Below are 14,734 nucleotides of genomic sequence, written 5' to 3'. Positions count from 1 at the left end.
CCTCAGGCTTCCCTGGTGGAGAGCTGGTAAAGAATTCGCCTGCAATGCTGAAGGCCTGGGTTTGATCCCTGGGTTGGGAAGATCCCTTGGAAAAGAGAATGGCTATCCACTCTAGCATTCTGGGCTGGAGAAGAATTCCATGGACTGTATAGTCCAACGGGTCGCAAAGAGTCCAACAGGACTGAGTGACTTTCACTTTCTTATTTGCTCCAGCTACGTTCTCTCTGGCAAACATGGTTGAGTAAAGAAATAATTAAACATTAATGTCTGTCCATGGACCAATCAACAATAGCTGAATAAAGGAAATTAATGTGGATTTGAAATCTGGGCTTGAGCGGACTCCCTGGGCAGGCAGTTTAACATTCCTAAGCCTGTTTCTTTACCTGTAAAAGGGCAATAAGATCTCACCGGGTTGTTTATAGAGGATGAAATGAAATAGAATACTGTATATATACTTTAAGTCTGGTATTCAGTGGATGCTTAGGAATGCTACTTGCCTTTATCATATCACTAATACGTGAAATCTAAAAAATACAACCCAGTAGTGAATGTAACAAAAAAAAAGACTCACAGATACAGAGAACAAATTAATGGTTACAAATGAGGAGGAGGAAGGGGCAATACAGGAGTGGGAGTGTGGGAGATAGAAACTACTGATGTAAGATACACTACAGGGGATAAGCACAACACAGGGGATATAGCCAATATTTTGTAATGTAAATGGAGTTTAACCTTTAAAAATTGTATAAACATAAAATTTAAAGGAAATGGCAACCCACTCCAGTCATCTTGTCTGGAAAATCCCATGGATAAAGGAGCCTGGCGGGCTACAGCTAATGGGGTTGTAAAGAGTCGGACACAACTAAGTGACTGAGCACATAGAATCATGGGCAAACAACTGCCTCTTGTTTGAAATCACTTTAACAAAAAAATAAAACAAAACAAAACAAACGTATTTGCTTACAAAAATTTCGCTTGGAAAGGAAACTGAAAACTTCTGGGGTACACCCGCCCACCCTGTACGCCAGAGTCGGGAATCAAATACCCTTCTCTTCTCCCTCTCCCTTTCTGGGGTGGCCCCCAGTGGCCGGGAGCCCGGGGACAGGAAATGCCAAAGAAGGCGGAGGCGGGGCCAGCGGAAGCGCTCGCGCGCCGCTGTCAGCTGCGCCGGAAGTTCCTGGCCAGGCCTGGCGGTAACCTTGGAGTCTGAGCCGGTGGTGCTGCCGCCGCCGTCGCCGCAGGGGTGGGCTTTGGGAGTCCAAGCCTCTGCCGGAGCCAGGCTTGTTAGGTGCCAGGAGCCGCCGGGTTGCGCGGGAGTTCGCTGAGGATCTCGGGGAGCAGGAACTGCGGGCGCAGGGCCGCCCAGCCGACATGTCTCTAGTTGCGGAAGCCTTAGTCTCCCAGATCGCAGGTAGCGTGTGTGGCCGCGGACCCGGACGGAGGCGGGGGCCGGCCTGGGGTAGTCATAGGGAGCAGTGCGGCTTTAAGCACTGCAGCTTTCCTCCAGCCTTGCAGCATTAGACGCTGAACCCAAGCTTCGGGATAGAGGCGGGCACTGACTACTATCTCCTGGATGAGAAAACAGGGGGAGAAACTTGGCTAAGGTCAGCCTGGAGGAGTGGGAATCCCATCCGTTTTTCCTGGGCAGTGCTTTGTCCAGCTACCCATTGGGTCTGTGTTGGGATAAGTGGAGAACGCTGTGGGCTGAAATTAAGGTGGGAGGCGTGGCCATATCCGAGAGCTTCAGAGTTAAGTGTTGGGGCAGCCTCGGTGTGGGACCTGAAGTTTAAGGTGCTTGTCACTAATGAGTCGCCATTGTCATTTGAGAGGCCAATGAGCAGCACAATATTGCCATTTGTTAGGTCTCCAGCATTCACTGACCCAGTTTTAAGGCTGCATGAATTTTTTGAAACACCTTTGACTCGACGGACTGAACATGACTGTTGTAAATAGATTTACAATATATTTTGAATTTTTCTGTTATTGAGTATATTTCTGTTATCGAGGTTCTTATTTACTGTAGTGAAAGATATTAAATATTGTTCAGAAAGTGAGAGACTAATTGTAGGTATAGGTTGATGGGTTAATCTTTAAATGGAGTTAGTCTTAAACGTCCTAGAAGTATTTTCATTGAGTACGGTAAATATTCAGATACCAGGATACTTAGGTACCTTTGCAATAAGGTAGTATTTTTGAAATGAAAAGTATTGAATGTCATGGAATTTGCCAAATGTTTTTCATTACATTTGTGTTAAAATTCATTTCTCTTTTCTTTTTCTCAAAGACATTGTCTTCTAAAAGTGAGGGAAGCCCCCACTAGATTGCAAGCTTCTTGAAGGCAGGAATGATACTTACATTGTTTCTAGTATCTTGAGGACCTGTCAGTTGGTGCTCAATAAGTATTCGTGACCTGAATCAATGAATAATCTTGAGATTTCAAGCAGTGATTATTTGTTTTTACTGTTCATGTTTTTTAAAAAGTTAGATCATGAATGTAGATTGCTATATTAAAATATTTCACAGTGTATGCTGATATTGGTATACAGTGTACATGTACCCTAATGTGTGATTTCTTAAGGAAAAAATGAATATCTTTTAATCAATTTGGAACTTTGCTTCAGTTCCTGAAATTTAGGAGTTTCTATGAATTTGATCAGTCTGCCATCTTAGCTATTTGGGGTGATCACTCTAGGAGGAGGCATTTATAGATGGATAATTTAATAAGTCGTGTTGGGACAGCTCCTACGTTATGACACTGCAAGAATAAATTCTAGATGGATTAAAAATTTAAGTGTAAAATAAGAACAGAAACCAAATTGTAATAAAATAATTAGGAAAAATATAGGTGATATAGTGTAGGATGCCTAAGCAAGACAGAGTTCAGAGTGCATGGAAGAAAAAATTAATAGAATTTTTGCAGATACATTTTAAAAGCTTCGTATGATGAGGCACATAAGTTTCTACAAATTAATAAGAAAAAGGCAGACCAACAGAATCAAAGATAAAGAATAAGAACAGGCAGTTAACTAAAGGGGAAATGCAAATCAGCAGTGAATATATGAAAAGATGCCCTCCATCACTAATTTCCACCCAGTCAGATGGGCAGAAATGAATACTATAATTTTTAGTACTGACACTGGCATGGGGAAAACAGTTGCCCTCAAAGTATTGGGGAGTCTGTAAGAAACAGCTGCTTTTGGGGAACTTAACATAGCAATAGTTATTTAAATGCTACTGCAGATGGTGACTGCAACCATGAAATTAAAAGACGCTTACTCCTTGGAAGGAAAGTTATGACCAACCTAGATAGCATATTAAAAAGGAGAGACATTACTTTGCCAACAAAGGTCCGTTTAGTCAAGGCTATGGTTTTTCCAATAGTCATGTATGGATGTGAGAGTTGGACTGTGAAGAAAGCTGAGTGCTGAAGAATTTATGCTTTTGAACTGTGGTGTTGGAGAAGACTTTTGAGAGTTCATTGGACTGCAAGGAGATCCAACCAGTCCATTCTAAAGGAGATCAGTCCTGGATGTTTATTGGAAAGACTGATGCTAAAGCTGAAACTCCAATACTTTGGCCACCTCATGTGAAGAGTTGACTCACTGGAAAAGACCCTGATGCTGGGAGGGATTGGGGGCAGGAGGAGAAGGGGACGACAGAGGATGAGATGGCTGGATGGCATCACCGACTCGATGGACGTGAGTCTGAGTGAACTCCGGAAGTTTGTGATAGACAGGGAGGCCTGGCGTGCTGCGATTCATGGGGTTGCAAAGAGTCGGACACAACTGAGCGACTGAACTGAACTGAATTGACTCAGAAATTCTTTATGGGATTTATCTGATAGAAATATAAGGGCCAGTATTTAAAGAAATTTACAACTGTAGTAATTGTAGTATTATCTGTAATAGCAAAAACCCAGAGACATCTTAAATATATGTTAAGTTACAGCATGCGTGGTCAGTTGTGTCTGACTCTTTGTGACCTCAGCCTGCCAGACTCCTCTGTTCGTGAGCTTTTCCAGGCAGGAATACTGGAGTGGGTTGCCATTTCCTACTCCAGGGGAATTCCCTCATCCAGGGATCTAACCCACATCTCTTGTGTCCCCTGAATTGGCAGGCAGAGTCTTTATCACTGTGCCACCTGGGAGGGTATAGTTATAGCATGCCGCATTATTACAGATACTAAAAATATAGAAGTATAGCTGTTAAGCTTTCCTGGTGGCTCATTGGTAAAGAATCTACCTGCCAATGCTGGAGACATGGATTCAATCCCTGGGTTGGGGAAATCCCCTGGAGAAGGAAATGGCAACCCACTCCAGTATTCTTGATTTGGAAATCCCATGGACAGAGGAACCTGATGGGCTGCAGTCCGTGGGGTTGCAAAAGAGTCAGACACGACTTAGTGACTAAACAACAATAGCAACATAGCTGTTAAGCATATTGGCTGAAGACTCTGATTATCTTAAATATTAATAAAAACAAGTTTAAAACTATATATATATATATGTAGTATGAAACTATATATATAGAGTATGAACTATATATATAGTGTATATATATAGTATGAACTATTTAAATAAATGAATTCTGTGTAAATAGGTATATGTAAGCAAAAAAAATGTAGGAGAATACTCAATTTTAACTAGTAATTTCAGAGTAATAAGTATAGTGTGTTGGTGGAGTGAGAATATTTTACTTTTAAATTTAAATGGTTGTAATTATAAAAGTTTGGAAGATTATATTTTGGCAACAGCAAAAAAAAATGATGGCTAACATAATTTATATGAAACCTTGTATTTCACTAGTAAGTGTGACTATTCAGCAACTATTTACAGTATTCTGCTTCTTGTCACAGCTATTTGTAAGACCTCCTCAGACAGCCATTTTGCTTTTTTGCATTTCTTTTTCTTAGGGGTGGTCTTGATCCCTGCCTCCCGTACAATGTCACGAACCTCCATCCATAGTTCATCAGGCACTCTTGTCTATCAGATCTAGTCCCTTAAATCTATTTCTCACACTGTATAATCGTAAGGGATTTGATTTAGGTCATACCTGAATGGTCTAGTGGTTTTCCCTACTTTCTTCAATTTAAGTCTGAATTTGGCAATAAGGAGTTCATGATCTGAGCCACAGTCAGCTCCCAGTCTTGTTTTTGCTGACTTTATAGATCTGCTACATCTTTGGCTGCAAAGAATATAATCAGTCTGATTAAAGTGTTGGCCATCTGGTGATGTCCATGTGTAGAGTCTTCTCTTGTGTTGTTGGAACAGGGTGTTTCCTATGACCAGTGCGTTCTCTTGGCAGAACTCTATTAGCCTTTGCTCTGCTTCATTCTGTACTCCAAGGCCAAATTTTCACAAATAGCTGTGAAAAGAGAAGTGAAAAGCAAAGGAGAAAAGGAAAGATATACCCATTTGAATGCAGAGTTAAAAAGAATAGCAAGGAGAGATAAGAAAGGCTTCCTCAGTGATCAGTGCAAAGAAATAGAGGAAAGCAATAGAATGGGAAAGACTAGAGATCTCTTCAAGAAAATCAGAGATATCAAGGGAATATTTCATGCAAAGATGGGCTCAATAAAGGACAGAAATGGTATGGACCTAACAGAAGCAGAAGACATTAAGAAGAAGTGGCAAGATTATACAGAAGAACTATACAAAAAAGATCTTCATGACCCAGATAATCACAAAGGTGTGATCACTCACCTAGAGCCAGACATCCTGGAATGTGAAGTCAAGTGGCCCTTAGGAAGCATCACTACAAAAAAGCTAGTGGAGGTGGTGGAATTGCAGTTGAGCTATTTCAGATCCTGAAAGATGATGCTGTGAAAGTGCTGCACTCAATATGCCAGCAAATTTGGAAAACTCAGCAGTGGCCACAGGACTGGAAAATGTCAGTTTTCATTCCAGTCCCAAAGAAAGGCAATGCCAAAGAATGCTCATACTATCGCGCGTTTGCACTCATCTCACATGCTAGTAAAGTAATGCTCAAAATTCTCCAAGCCAATCTTCAACAATAGTTCACGTGAACTGTGAACTTCTAGATGTTCAAGCTGGTTTTAGAACAGGCAGAGGAGCCAGAGATCCAAGTTGCCGACATCTGCTGGATCATCAAAAAAGCAAGAGAGTTCCAGAAAAACTTCTATTTCTGCTTTATTGACTATGCCAAAGCCTTTGTGTGTATCACAATAAACTGTGGAAAATTCTGAAAGAGATAGGAATACCAGACCACCTGACCTGCCCCTTGAGAAACCTGTATCCAGGTCAGGAAGCAACAGTTAGAACTGGACATGGAATGGCAGACGGGTTCCAGATAGGAAAAGGAGTATGTCAAGGTTGTATATTGTCACCCTGCTTATTTAACTTCTATGCAGAGTACATCGTGAGAAACACTGGGCTGGAGGAAGCACAAGCTGGAATCTAGATTGCTGGGAGAAATATCAATAACCTCAGGTAAACAGATGACACCAGCCTTATGGCAGAAAGTGAAGAACTAAAGAGCCTCTTGATGCAGGTGAAAGAGGAGAGTGAAAAAGTTGGCTTAAAGCTCAACATTCAGAAAACTAAGATCATGGCATCTGGTCCCATCATTCCATAGCAAATAGTTGGGGAAACAGTGGAAACAGTGTCAGACTTTATTTTTGGGGGCTCCCAAGTCACTGCAGATGGTGATTGCAGCCATGAAATTAAAAGACACTTATTCCTTGAAAAGAAAGTTATGACCAACCTAGACAGCATATTAAAAAGCAGAGACATTACTTTGCCAACAAAGGTCCATCTAGTCAAGGCTATGGTTTTTCCAGTAGTCATGTATGGATGTGAGAGTTGGACTATAAAGAAAGCTGAGCGCCAAAGAATTGATGCTTTTAAACGTTGGAGAAGACTCTTGAGAGTCCCTTGGACTGCAAGGAGATCCAACCAGTCCATCCGAAAGGAAATCAGTCCCGAATATTCATTGGAAGGACTGATTCTGAAGCTGAAACTCCAATCCTTTGGCCACCTGATGCAAAGAGCTGACTCATTGGAAAAGACCCTGATGCTGGGAAAGATTGAAGACAGGAAGAGAAGGGGATGACCGAGGATGAGATGGTTGGATGGCATCACCGACTCAATGGACATGAGTTTGGGTAAACTCTGGGAGTTGATGATGGACAGGGAGGCCTGATAATGGATAGGGATCCCTGTGGATAGGGAGACACACATACAAACACACACAGACAGACAGACACATAGACACACACACAGGCATATGTTCTTGTGGAGGTTGGCCAACCAGATGCTAAGGCCACAATGTAGATAGCCCTGAAGGGGCTCCAGGAGAAGAGAGCAGGTGCAGCTGCTTGCAGAGCCTGAGCTTTGTTTGTTAGTAAGTTAGGCCCACCCAGGATAATCTCTGTTTTGATTAACATAAAGTCAGCTCATTCGGGCTTGCTGTAATTATGTCAGCAAAATTCCTTCCCAGCTTGCCTAGAGTAGTATTTGAATAACTGGGAGGTATTTGCTACAAAGTGGCTGTCTTCCCTCTGTGTTCCCAACACCTGCTGGAGGATGTCCCTTGTAGCTCACCCTAGTAAGACACAGTAGAAAGGGTATTCTGGCAAAGGTAGTCTCACCAGTTTAATGGACTTCAGAGCCATCACAGGTGTATATGAATTTGCTGATATAAATGGTACTTGGCAAATACATATTTGTGTATCTAACTGAATAGTTTATTTGGATAGTTTTTTTAAGGAGAGAATTTTGAATTTTTCTTTTAACTTAGTGATGTTTAAAGGAATGGTAACTTACGATTTTTGAACTAAAGTTTGAATCTCTAGATAAGGACGTGCTAGATTAAGAACTGTAAAAGGAGGATAAATAGTCTGGATATTGAATGGTTTTCAGAATCTTTTATAACAGCCTGTGTATTTTAAATTTTCACTTGTTTTTTTTTTAAACTGGCAAGATTTTCAACACATTACTTGAGTTTCAGGTTAAAAAATTAGTTTTTACAGATAGTTGGGTATGAACATATCCTGGGGAATGATTCAGTATTCGCATTTGGGTTGTGTGACCACATTTGGTGTGGTCACTGTAGTAGTCAAAGGGATGGAATACTGTGACAGGAAAGGGCTGACTCATTAGCCTATCTCTGTACCAGGAGAGACCTATGTACCTATCTCTGCTCCAGCTTTTAGGGTTCCACACTGTCATCAGATACATGGAAAAAGCTAGAGAGATACTGAATTTAAACTGCAGGAATCTTCTACAGTGCTGATCACTTCCTTCTCCTTGCTTTCTCCTTGTGGACTTGGAGGTGAGAGTCAGACCTGGGTTCTTATTCAGCTACTTGCTCAAAGTGTGACCTTAGGCAAGTCACTTGCCTTTTTAAGCTTCAGGTTTCTTATTTGCAAATTGGTAAAGATAATTGTAGATTATTTAAGGATTAGATAAAAAATAGAAAATGTTTGGCATTGTGTCTGGCACATAGTAAGTGCTCAATAAGTGTTCATTTATGTTATTTTCTGTGGTGTTGGAGAAGACTCTTGAGAGTCCCTTGGACTGCAAGGAGATCCAACCAGTCCATTCTAAAGGAGGTCAGTCCTGGGTGTTCTGTGGAAGGACTGATGCTAAAGCTAAAACTCCAATACTTTGGCCACCTCATGCGAAGAGTTGACTCATTGGAAAAGACTGATGCTGAGAGGGATTGGGGGCAGGAGGAGAAGGGGACGACAGAGGATGAGATGGCTGGATGGCATCACTGACTGGATGGACATGAGTTTGGGTGAACTCCGGGAGTTGGTGATGGACAGGAAGGCCTGGTGTGCTGCGATTCAAGGGGTTGCAAAGAGTCAGACACAACTGAGCGACTGAACTGAACTGAACTGAATGTTATTTTTGGCTCATTTACCTATCAGTTTTTCTCTCTCACTGGACTTTGCCTCTGTCCTCTTGTGTAAAAATACAAGTTTGGTAAAACTTTTAAAATTACTTTTGGATAGAATACATAATTTATTTCAATAATATAAAACATCTGTAAACAGTTATTACATTTATTAAAGTTACTCCTATAACGAATTATTCTGATATTTGTTTCAAGATTATACCTTTGATAAGTTTCAGCCATATTTATCTTCATTATATAATTGAATCTTCAGTATAGGTCATAGGTGTAGATACTCTGAGGCTTTTTCAGTAGTGGTTTATTTATGAGGTTTTGCTGAAAAGTTTTAGCCTTAAAAAATTAGTTGTTATGTATCTGGTTGATGATAAGAGTAAGTGTCCATTTTTGACCTACTGTGCTAGATAATACATAGCTGCTGATACTAACAATTTGATCCTTTTAGGTGTTGTTTTTGTTTTATGGATAAGGAAATTGAAACTTGTATAAAAACAAGGGCACTGGAGTAAGATAGAACTGAGTTCTAAGCCTTTTGTTTAATAATCTTGGGCAGACCTTAATAGGCCAGTTTCCGTATTTGTGAAAGGGTGACAGTATATTTTATAAAGTATGGTAAGCACCTCACTTAGGGCGGTACATGGTATGTTTAGTACATGGTAGTTTCTGTTATTCCTTTGTTTTCCTGGTGCCTTTGAGGATGTTACCATTGTAATATCCTTTTAATATTTTGGATACCAAAATATCCCAAGTGTCTTTATTTTTATTAACTATACCATCTTTTCTGAGTTAGTGACTAGTACTTCACTAATGTGTTGATATATTTTAAGCATATTAGTCAATTTCATCATAGCACAGTTAATAATCTTTTGAAATCAGGGCAATGTCTGTTCTGTTCTTTATTTAGAAGCTCTGTAAAGTACGTAAAGGATGAAAAAGAAGACTTGGGATATTTCATTTATCTCATTGTGGGTATGCAGGTGTTTGATTATTTAAATGTGTTAATAATTTCCTTCTAGCAGTAACATTACTTTATGGTATCATCTCAGAAAGTAGTTTTACAGTTCCAATGACATCCTTATGTAAACATGAAGTTCAGTATAATAAGTACAGACATGTTTACAAATTTTGTTTTGATATCAGTAATAAACTTTTTTATTCCATCTTTCTTTCACATGAATACTGGGAAATCTGGACTTAGAGCATTTCAGGAGGATTCTAGAGGCTCAGTGAAGTGGAAACTATGGGTTAAAAGTCCTTTGTATAATAGAAGTGATGCTGTTGGTCACAAGGTTTATTGAGAATAAAGAAATGATAGTCAGGGCTCTTACATCTGTATATCGAATATCTAATAATCATTGCAACAGATATTTGAAAAAATACGTTAAATTTCTTTGTTATTGAAAATAAAGGTTTGTTAGTTATTTGTAAACTGCATTCTGAGGATTTTCCAGTATTGAGGAAGGCACTGAAGGATTAATAAGAAGTTACTGAATCGGCCATAACATTGCAGAGAATCTTTTTTCATTTGTGTTCATTGTAGAAATAGTCTCTAACTGTAGTGCTTATCACCTTGGCACCTGTGAAGTAGATATTGAAGGGGCAGATGCAAAAACAAAGACAGAATAGGTTATACTTCACATTAGAGGCAAAACACAATTTATTGACATCAGTGTGATCTATTTTCTTTTACATGTTTGTATTCATGAATAGGTTGGAAACCAAATTCTTAGAGCCAATAATTTGTTTCATTTTAGAAAACTTTGGTATGCTGTGAAGATCACATGAGAGACTTGTTTTTGACCTTGTAATAGTCTATATTAAGCATAACATGAATTTTGCTACTGTTGTATGCTTTATTAACAATCTGTACTCTGAAATTACTTGACTTTTCATTTTTAGCTTAAGAGATTTTGGTGCCCCATACAATTTGTCAGTCTCTCTTCTGTGAGAACTTCTGAGTTATTAATGTTAGCTCAAGCCTTTCATATTTGAGTGAAAATTGAAAGAACACATCATCAAACTTAACATTTTTCAAACGTTTTTGATATTTCTTGATAAGCAGTTATCAGATGGACTGAAGATGTCAACTGGAGATGAGATATTAAATTCAGGCTTCTCATTTTTTGTTCAAAGACAGAAGTTATATTCAGCAAATCTAGCTACAGTCATTTATGTGTAGAAGTATCTGCCTTGGCAGTAAGAGAAATGCATGTTTAATTTTTTATTGCTTTGTAAATGATCCTGTACTCTATTCTTGAACACTTTTCTTATTTTTGTACGCTTTATAAATGAATCATGGTTTTGAACTTTTCTACATCAGTAATAAAAATGAAATTTGATTGGTTAGTAATAAAGAAGGTTCTTTTCATAAAAACAATCATTTTGTCATGGCAATTCCCATTAACTGTAACTGCTTTAGCAAAATAGAAACCATAAAAAGCATTTCATTATGCTTATACACTTAGCTCTGTTTTTGTGCTGATTATATATTTTTATCTCTAAGAACTTTTATAAGCCGAAGAAGTTACTTCATGACTTAACCTGAGATGTTAATTTGGTTAGATGGTTTTATTTCCAGACTTACAGCCATTTTTTGCTGTCAATTATCTTTTAGGCTTTAGATAGCAAAAGACCTGCTTGTATTTTCCATATAATATATTTTTAGGCTGAGTATCTAGTTTGTGCTGTGTGCCCTGCTAGGTGCTGGGGTACAAAACTGGGGAACAGTTGTTGTTTTTGATGAACTTAACATCCTTGTGTGGGACACATCCACCAAAACTGATAATTTGAATACAAAGTGGTATATCCTATAATACAGATGCTAATTTAGGAAGTCTTTACTGAGTCTTTTACCTGTCTTCTCTCAAACCGAGTTAGGGGTGTTAGATATTTAGTGAACATCTGAACTCCTCTCCCTGCACCCTCACCCTCTGTCTGGCGCACTTGTGATTATTATTATTTGTGTTTTTACTCAGTTCAGATTTCATCTCCTCTTGTGAATTCTTTCCTGTCTTCCTCAAGCAGGTTATTTCTTCGAGAAGATTCCTATAGTGCTTTATACAAACCTCTGGTCTGATGCTTATATTAATGTTACTGAATACATTCTGTGAGCTTAGAGATTGTATATGGCATTTACATAGTTTATCTAGTTTTATTCTTCCAACAGCCTTAAAGGTGGGTCATTTTCCTCTTTTTACAGATGAAGTAAATGAGGCAAGAAAGATTACACAACTTGGCCTAGGTCACTTAGGCGATAAGTTGTAGAATTGGGAGGGGAACCCAGCCATGTCTCACTTTGAGGCCTGTGTTTCCCCCGACTCCCCCATATTGTTTATTGTATTATAAATGCTTATGTGTATCTCAGTCACCTCTTCTCACTCCCCCTGTTCTGTGCCCCCCACCTAGTCAACAAAATTAGATCCTAGAGAACAGTGGCAGTTTTATATTAATCTTTGTCTATTTATCATAGTCCTTGGTACATTTTCAGAGAAGGCAATGGCACCCCACTCCAGTACTCTTGCCTGGAAAATCCCATGGATGGAGGAGCCTGGTAGGCTGCAGTCCATGGGGTCGCTAGGAGTTGGACACAACTGAGCGACTTCACTTTCACTTTTCACTTTCCTGCATTGGAGAAGGCAATGGCAACCCACTCCAGTGTTCTTGCCTGGAGAATCCCGTGGATGGAGGAGCCTGGTGGGCTACATTCCATGGGGTCGCAAAGAGTCGGACACGACTGAGCGACTTCACTTTCACTTTGGTACATTTTGCAAGTTTAATAACCTGTGGTAGTTCAGTTAAAGGCTTTAATATGTTTTTTCTGCCTCTCTGAGCATTTTCTTTCCCTGCGTTCCTTGTTCATGAAGGGATTCTGTGATGTTTAGGCTGTATTATCTTATTTCCTGTTTATTTTGTCTTTTTGTTTTTGTTGTTGTTCTTGGGGAATCTTGCAGTTCTGCTAGGATTTCTGGAGATATAACAGATCAAATCCTCTGTAGGAAATCATTTGTCTCATGGCTACCAGAGAGGAGTGAGGCAGGAGAAATAGAGAGTTCTCTGGTTACCTAGCTTGATAGAGAGTTAATCTATGTCTAGTATTAGAACATAGTAGATACTTAAAATAACAGATTCTATTATTACAATGATTGTAATGAGTTTACAGTGGTGGGGAGGATTGCTTCTTAGTTGAAGGGACATTTATTTTACATTTACTGGGATTAGATTTAGAAAACCATTACATCTTGGAGGTTAACATTGTTAGCAGTGTTGAGGTCTGATATTTGTGTGGGACTGTCTTTTCTCAGTTTTTTGGCCAGATATTGTGCTTTTAATCTAAACCAGCTGTTTTTGTATAGCTCTGCTATTGATCACATATTCATCTTTGTTTCTGAGAAAAGCTCAGACGTGGTGTCAGTGTGTCCTCTTTTATGAATTCCAGATTACCATTTTTAAAAACAAAATTCACATTTTGAGCCCTAGCTACAAGTTTCATATCTATTCATAGTCACTTGGAGTTGGCCAGCTTTTTATTGGAAATTAATGAAAAATGATGGATCATGTTTATAATGAGACAGAGTCTAAACATAACCCTTTGAGAGGATGGCATATGAATCCTTACTGAATAAGAATGGAACGTTTTCAGTTTTAGCTTGTATTCACTGTAGTCTGGGTTATTGGCTTGATGATGCTATGAATTTGTTTTCTTCACCCTTGTTAACCTCCAGAAATTTGTCTGTTTTATGAAATTGATCCTTGAGTAACTTTTTGAAATTGATCTCTAGTTTCAAATAGATAGGTTCAAATGGCTCACATTCAAATCTCATAACTACTAACTTAATTTTACTTTCCTTATTGATTACATCTTAATGGAAAAACTATCATTTAACCACTTTCTGTTTCCAGAACAAGTGCGGCCTCAGTTCATTAATCTTAAAAGCTTATTCTGGAACACTGTAAAGTTGCAACATGTTAACTAAAGCATGTTTTAAAACATGGCTTTAAGCCATATCCACAAATACTTAAGTAGAATAAGATGGGCAAAAATCTTCTTGAATAAAATTAATCTACACAGATCTTTACTGCCAGTCTTTAATGAGGCAAGTGAATGAAAGGGGTGAAAAGAACTTACTCTTATTTCAGGTGTACTCCATGCCCTCTCGACAGTCTTTTTTTTTTGGTGGTCACAGACCATCTTCATCAGATTTACTGGGCATGCCTGTGGCAAGTTTGGATTCTTGGCCTTCATTTCTATAGTATCAGAATCTCTGAGTTTAGGGTTTGATGGAAATACATTTTTATGAAGTTTTTTAGGGGATTCTTGTATATTAAGGGTTGAGAACCATTGTTGTAGAATGATTATAATTGCTTTAATTGTAATTAGTTATAATAATTATTACCCAAGTATGTTGATTTGTGGGTTCTGTAAGAGGTTAGCTAATACAGTTGTGTGTTCATTGACGTGGGAGCCACTACCTGACAAACCCTAGCCCTTGTTACTGATTAGCACTGACTTCGGCAAATTATTTGTGGATGTGCCTTAGTTTTCTTACAGTAAAATAGGGATAATAGTAGTGTCTACCTCATCAAGGGCTTCCCAGGTGGCGCCAGTGCTGAAGAACTTGCCTGCCAATGCAGGAAACATAAGAGACATGGGTTCAGTCCTTGGGTCAGGAAGATCCCCTGGAGGAGAGCACAGCAACCCACTCCAGTATTCTTGCCTGGAGAAACCCATGGATAGAGGAGCCTGGTGGGCTATAGTCCATAGTGTCGCGAAGAGTCAGACACGATGGAAGTGACTTAGCACACACGCACCTCATAAAGTTGTGAAATGGTTTCTATGTCAAGCACTTAAGTGCACAATA

General features: G+C 39.2%; 1 protein-coding gene across 4 annotated transcripts in view; it reads left to right on the top strand.

Annotated features, from left to right (window-relative positions):
• Window positions 1-1,158: 1,158 nt before the first annotated feature.
• MTX2 (metaxin 2) overlaps window positions 1,159-14,734 on the top strand; it is a 76,881-nt gene continuing 63,305 nt past the window's right edge. For 2 of the 4 annotated variants that reach the window (XM_061434529.1, XM_061434538.1), the window contains exon 1: window positions 1,161-1,411. Coding sequence is in view for 1 of the 4 variants with exons in the window: in XM_061434512.1 (XP_061290496.1) it covers window positions 1,372-1,411 (40 nt within the window). In the remaining 3 variants the exon portion in view is untranslated. Of the gene's footprint in view, window positions 1,412-14,734 lie in introns of all 4 variants that reach the window. The other 2 variants (XM_061434519.1, XM_061434512.1) reach the window with 2 other exon arrangements.

The sequence above is a fragment of the Bos javanicus genome, chromosome 2 (assembly GCF_032452875.1).
Source record: "Bos javanicus breed banteng chromosome 2, ARS-OSU_banteng_1.0, whole genome shotgun sequence".
Classification (NCBI taxonomy): Eukaryota; Metazoa; Chordata; class Mammalia; order Artiodactyla; family Bovidae; genus Bos; species Bos javanicus.
The sequence above is the reverse complement of the archived record's forward strand: the minus strand, read 5'-3'. Positions and strand labels throughout refer to the sequence as shown.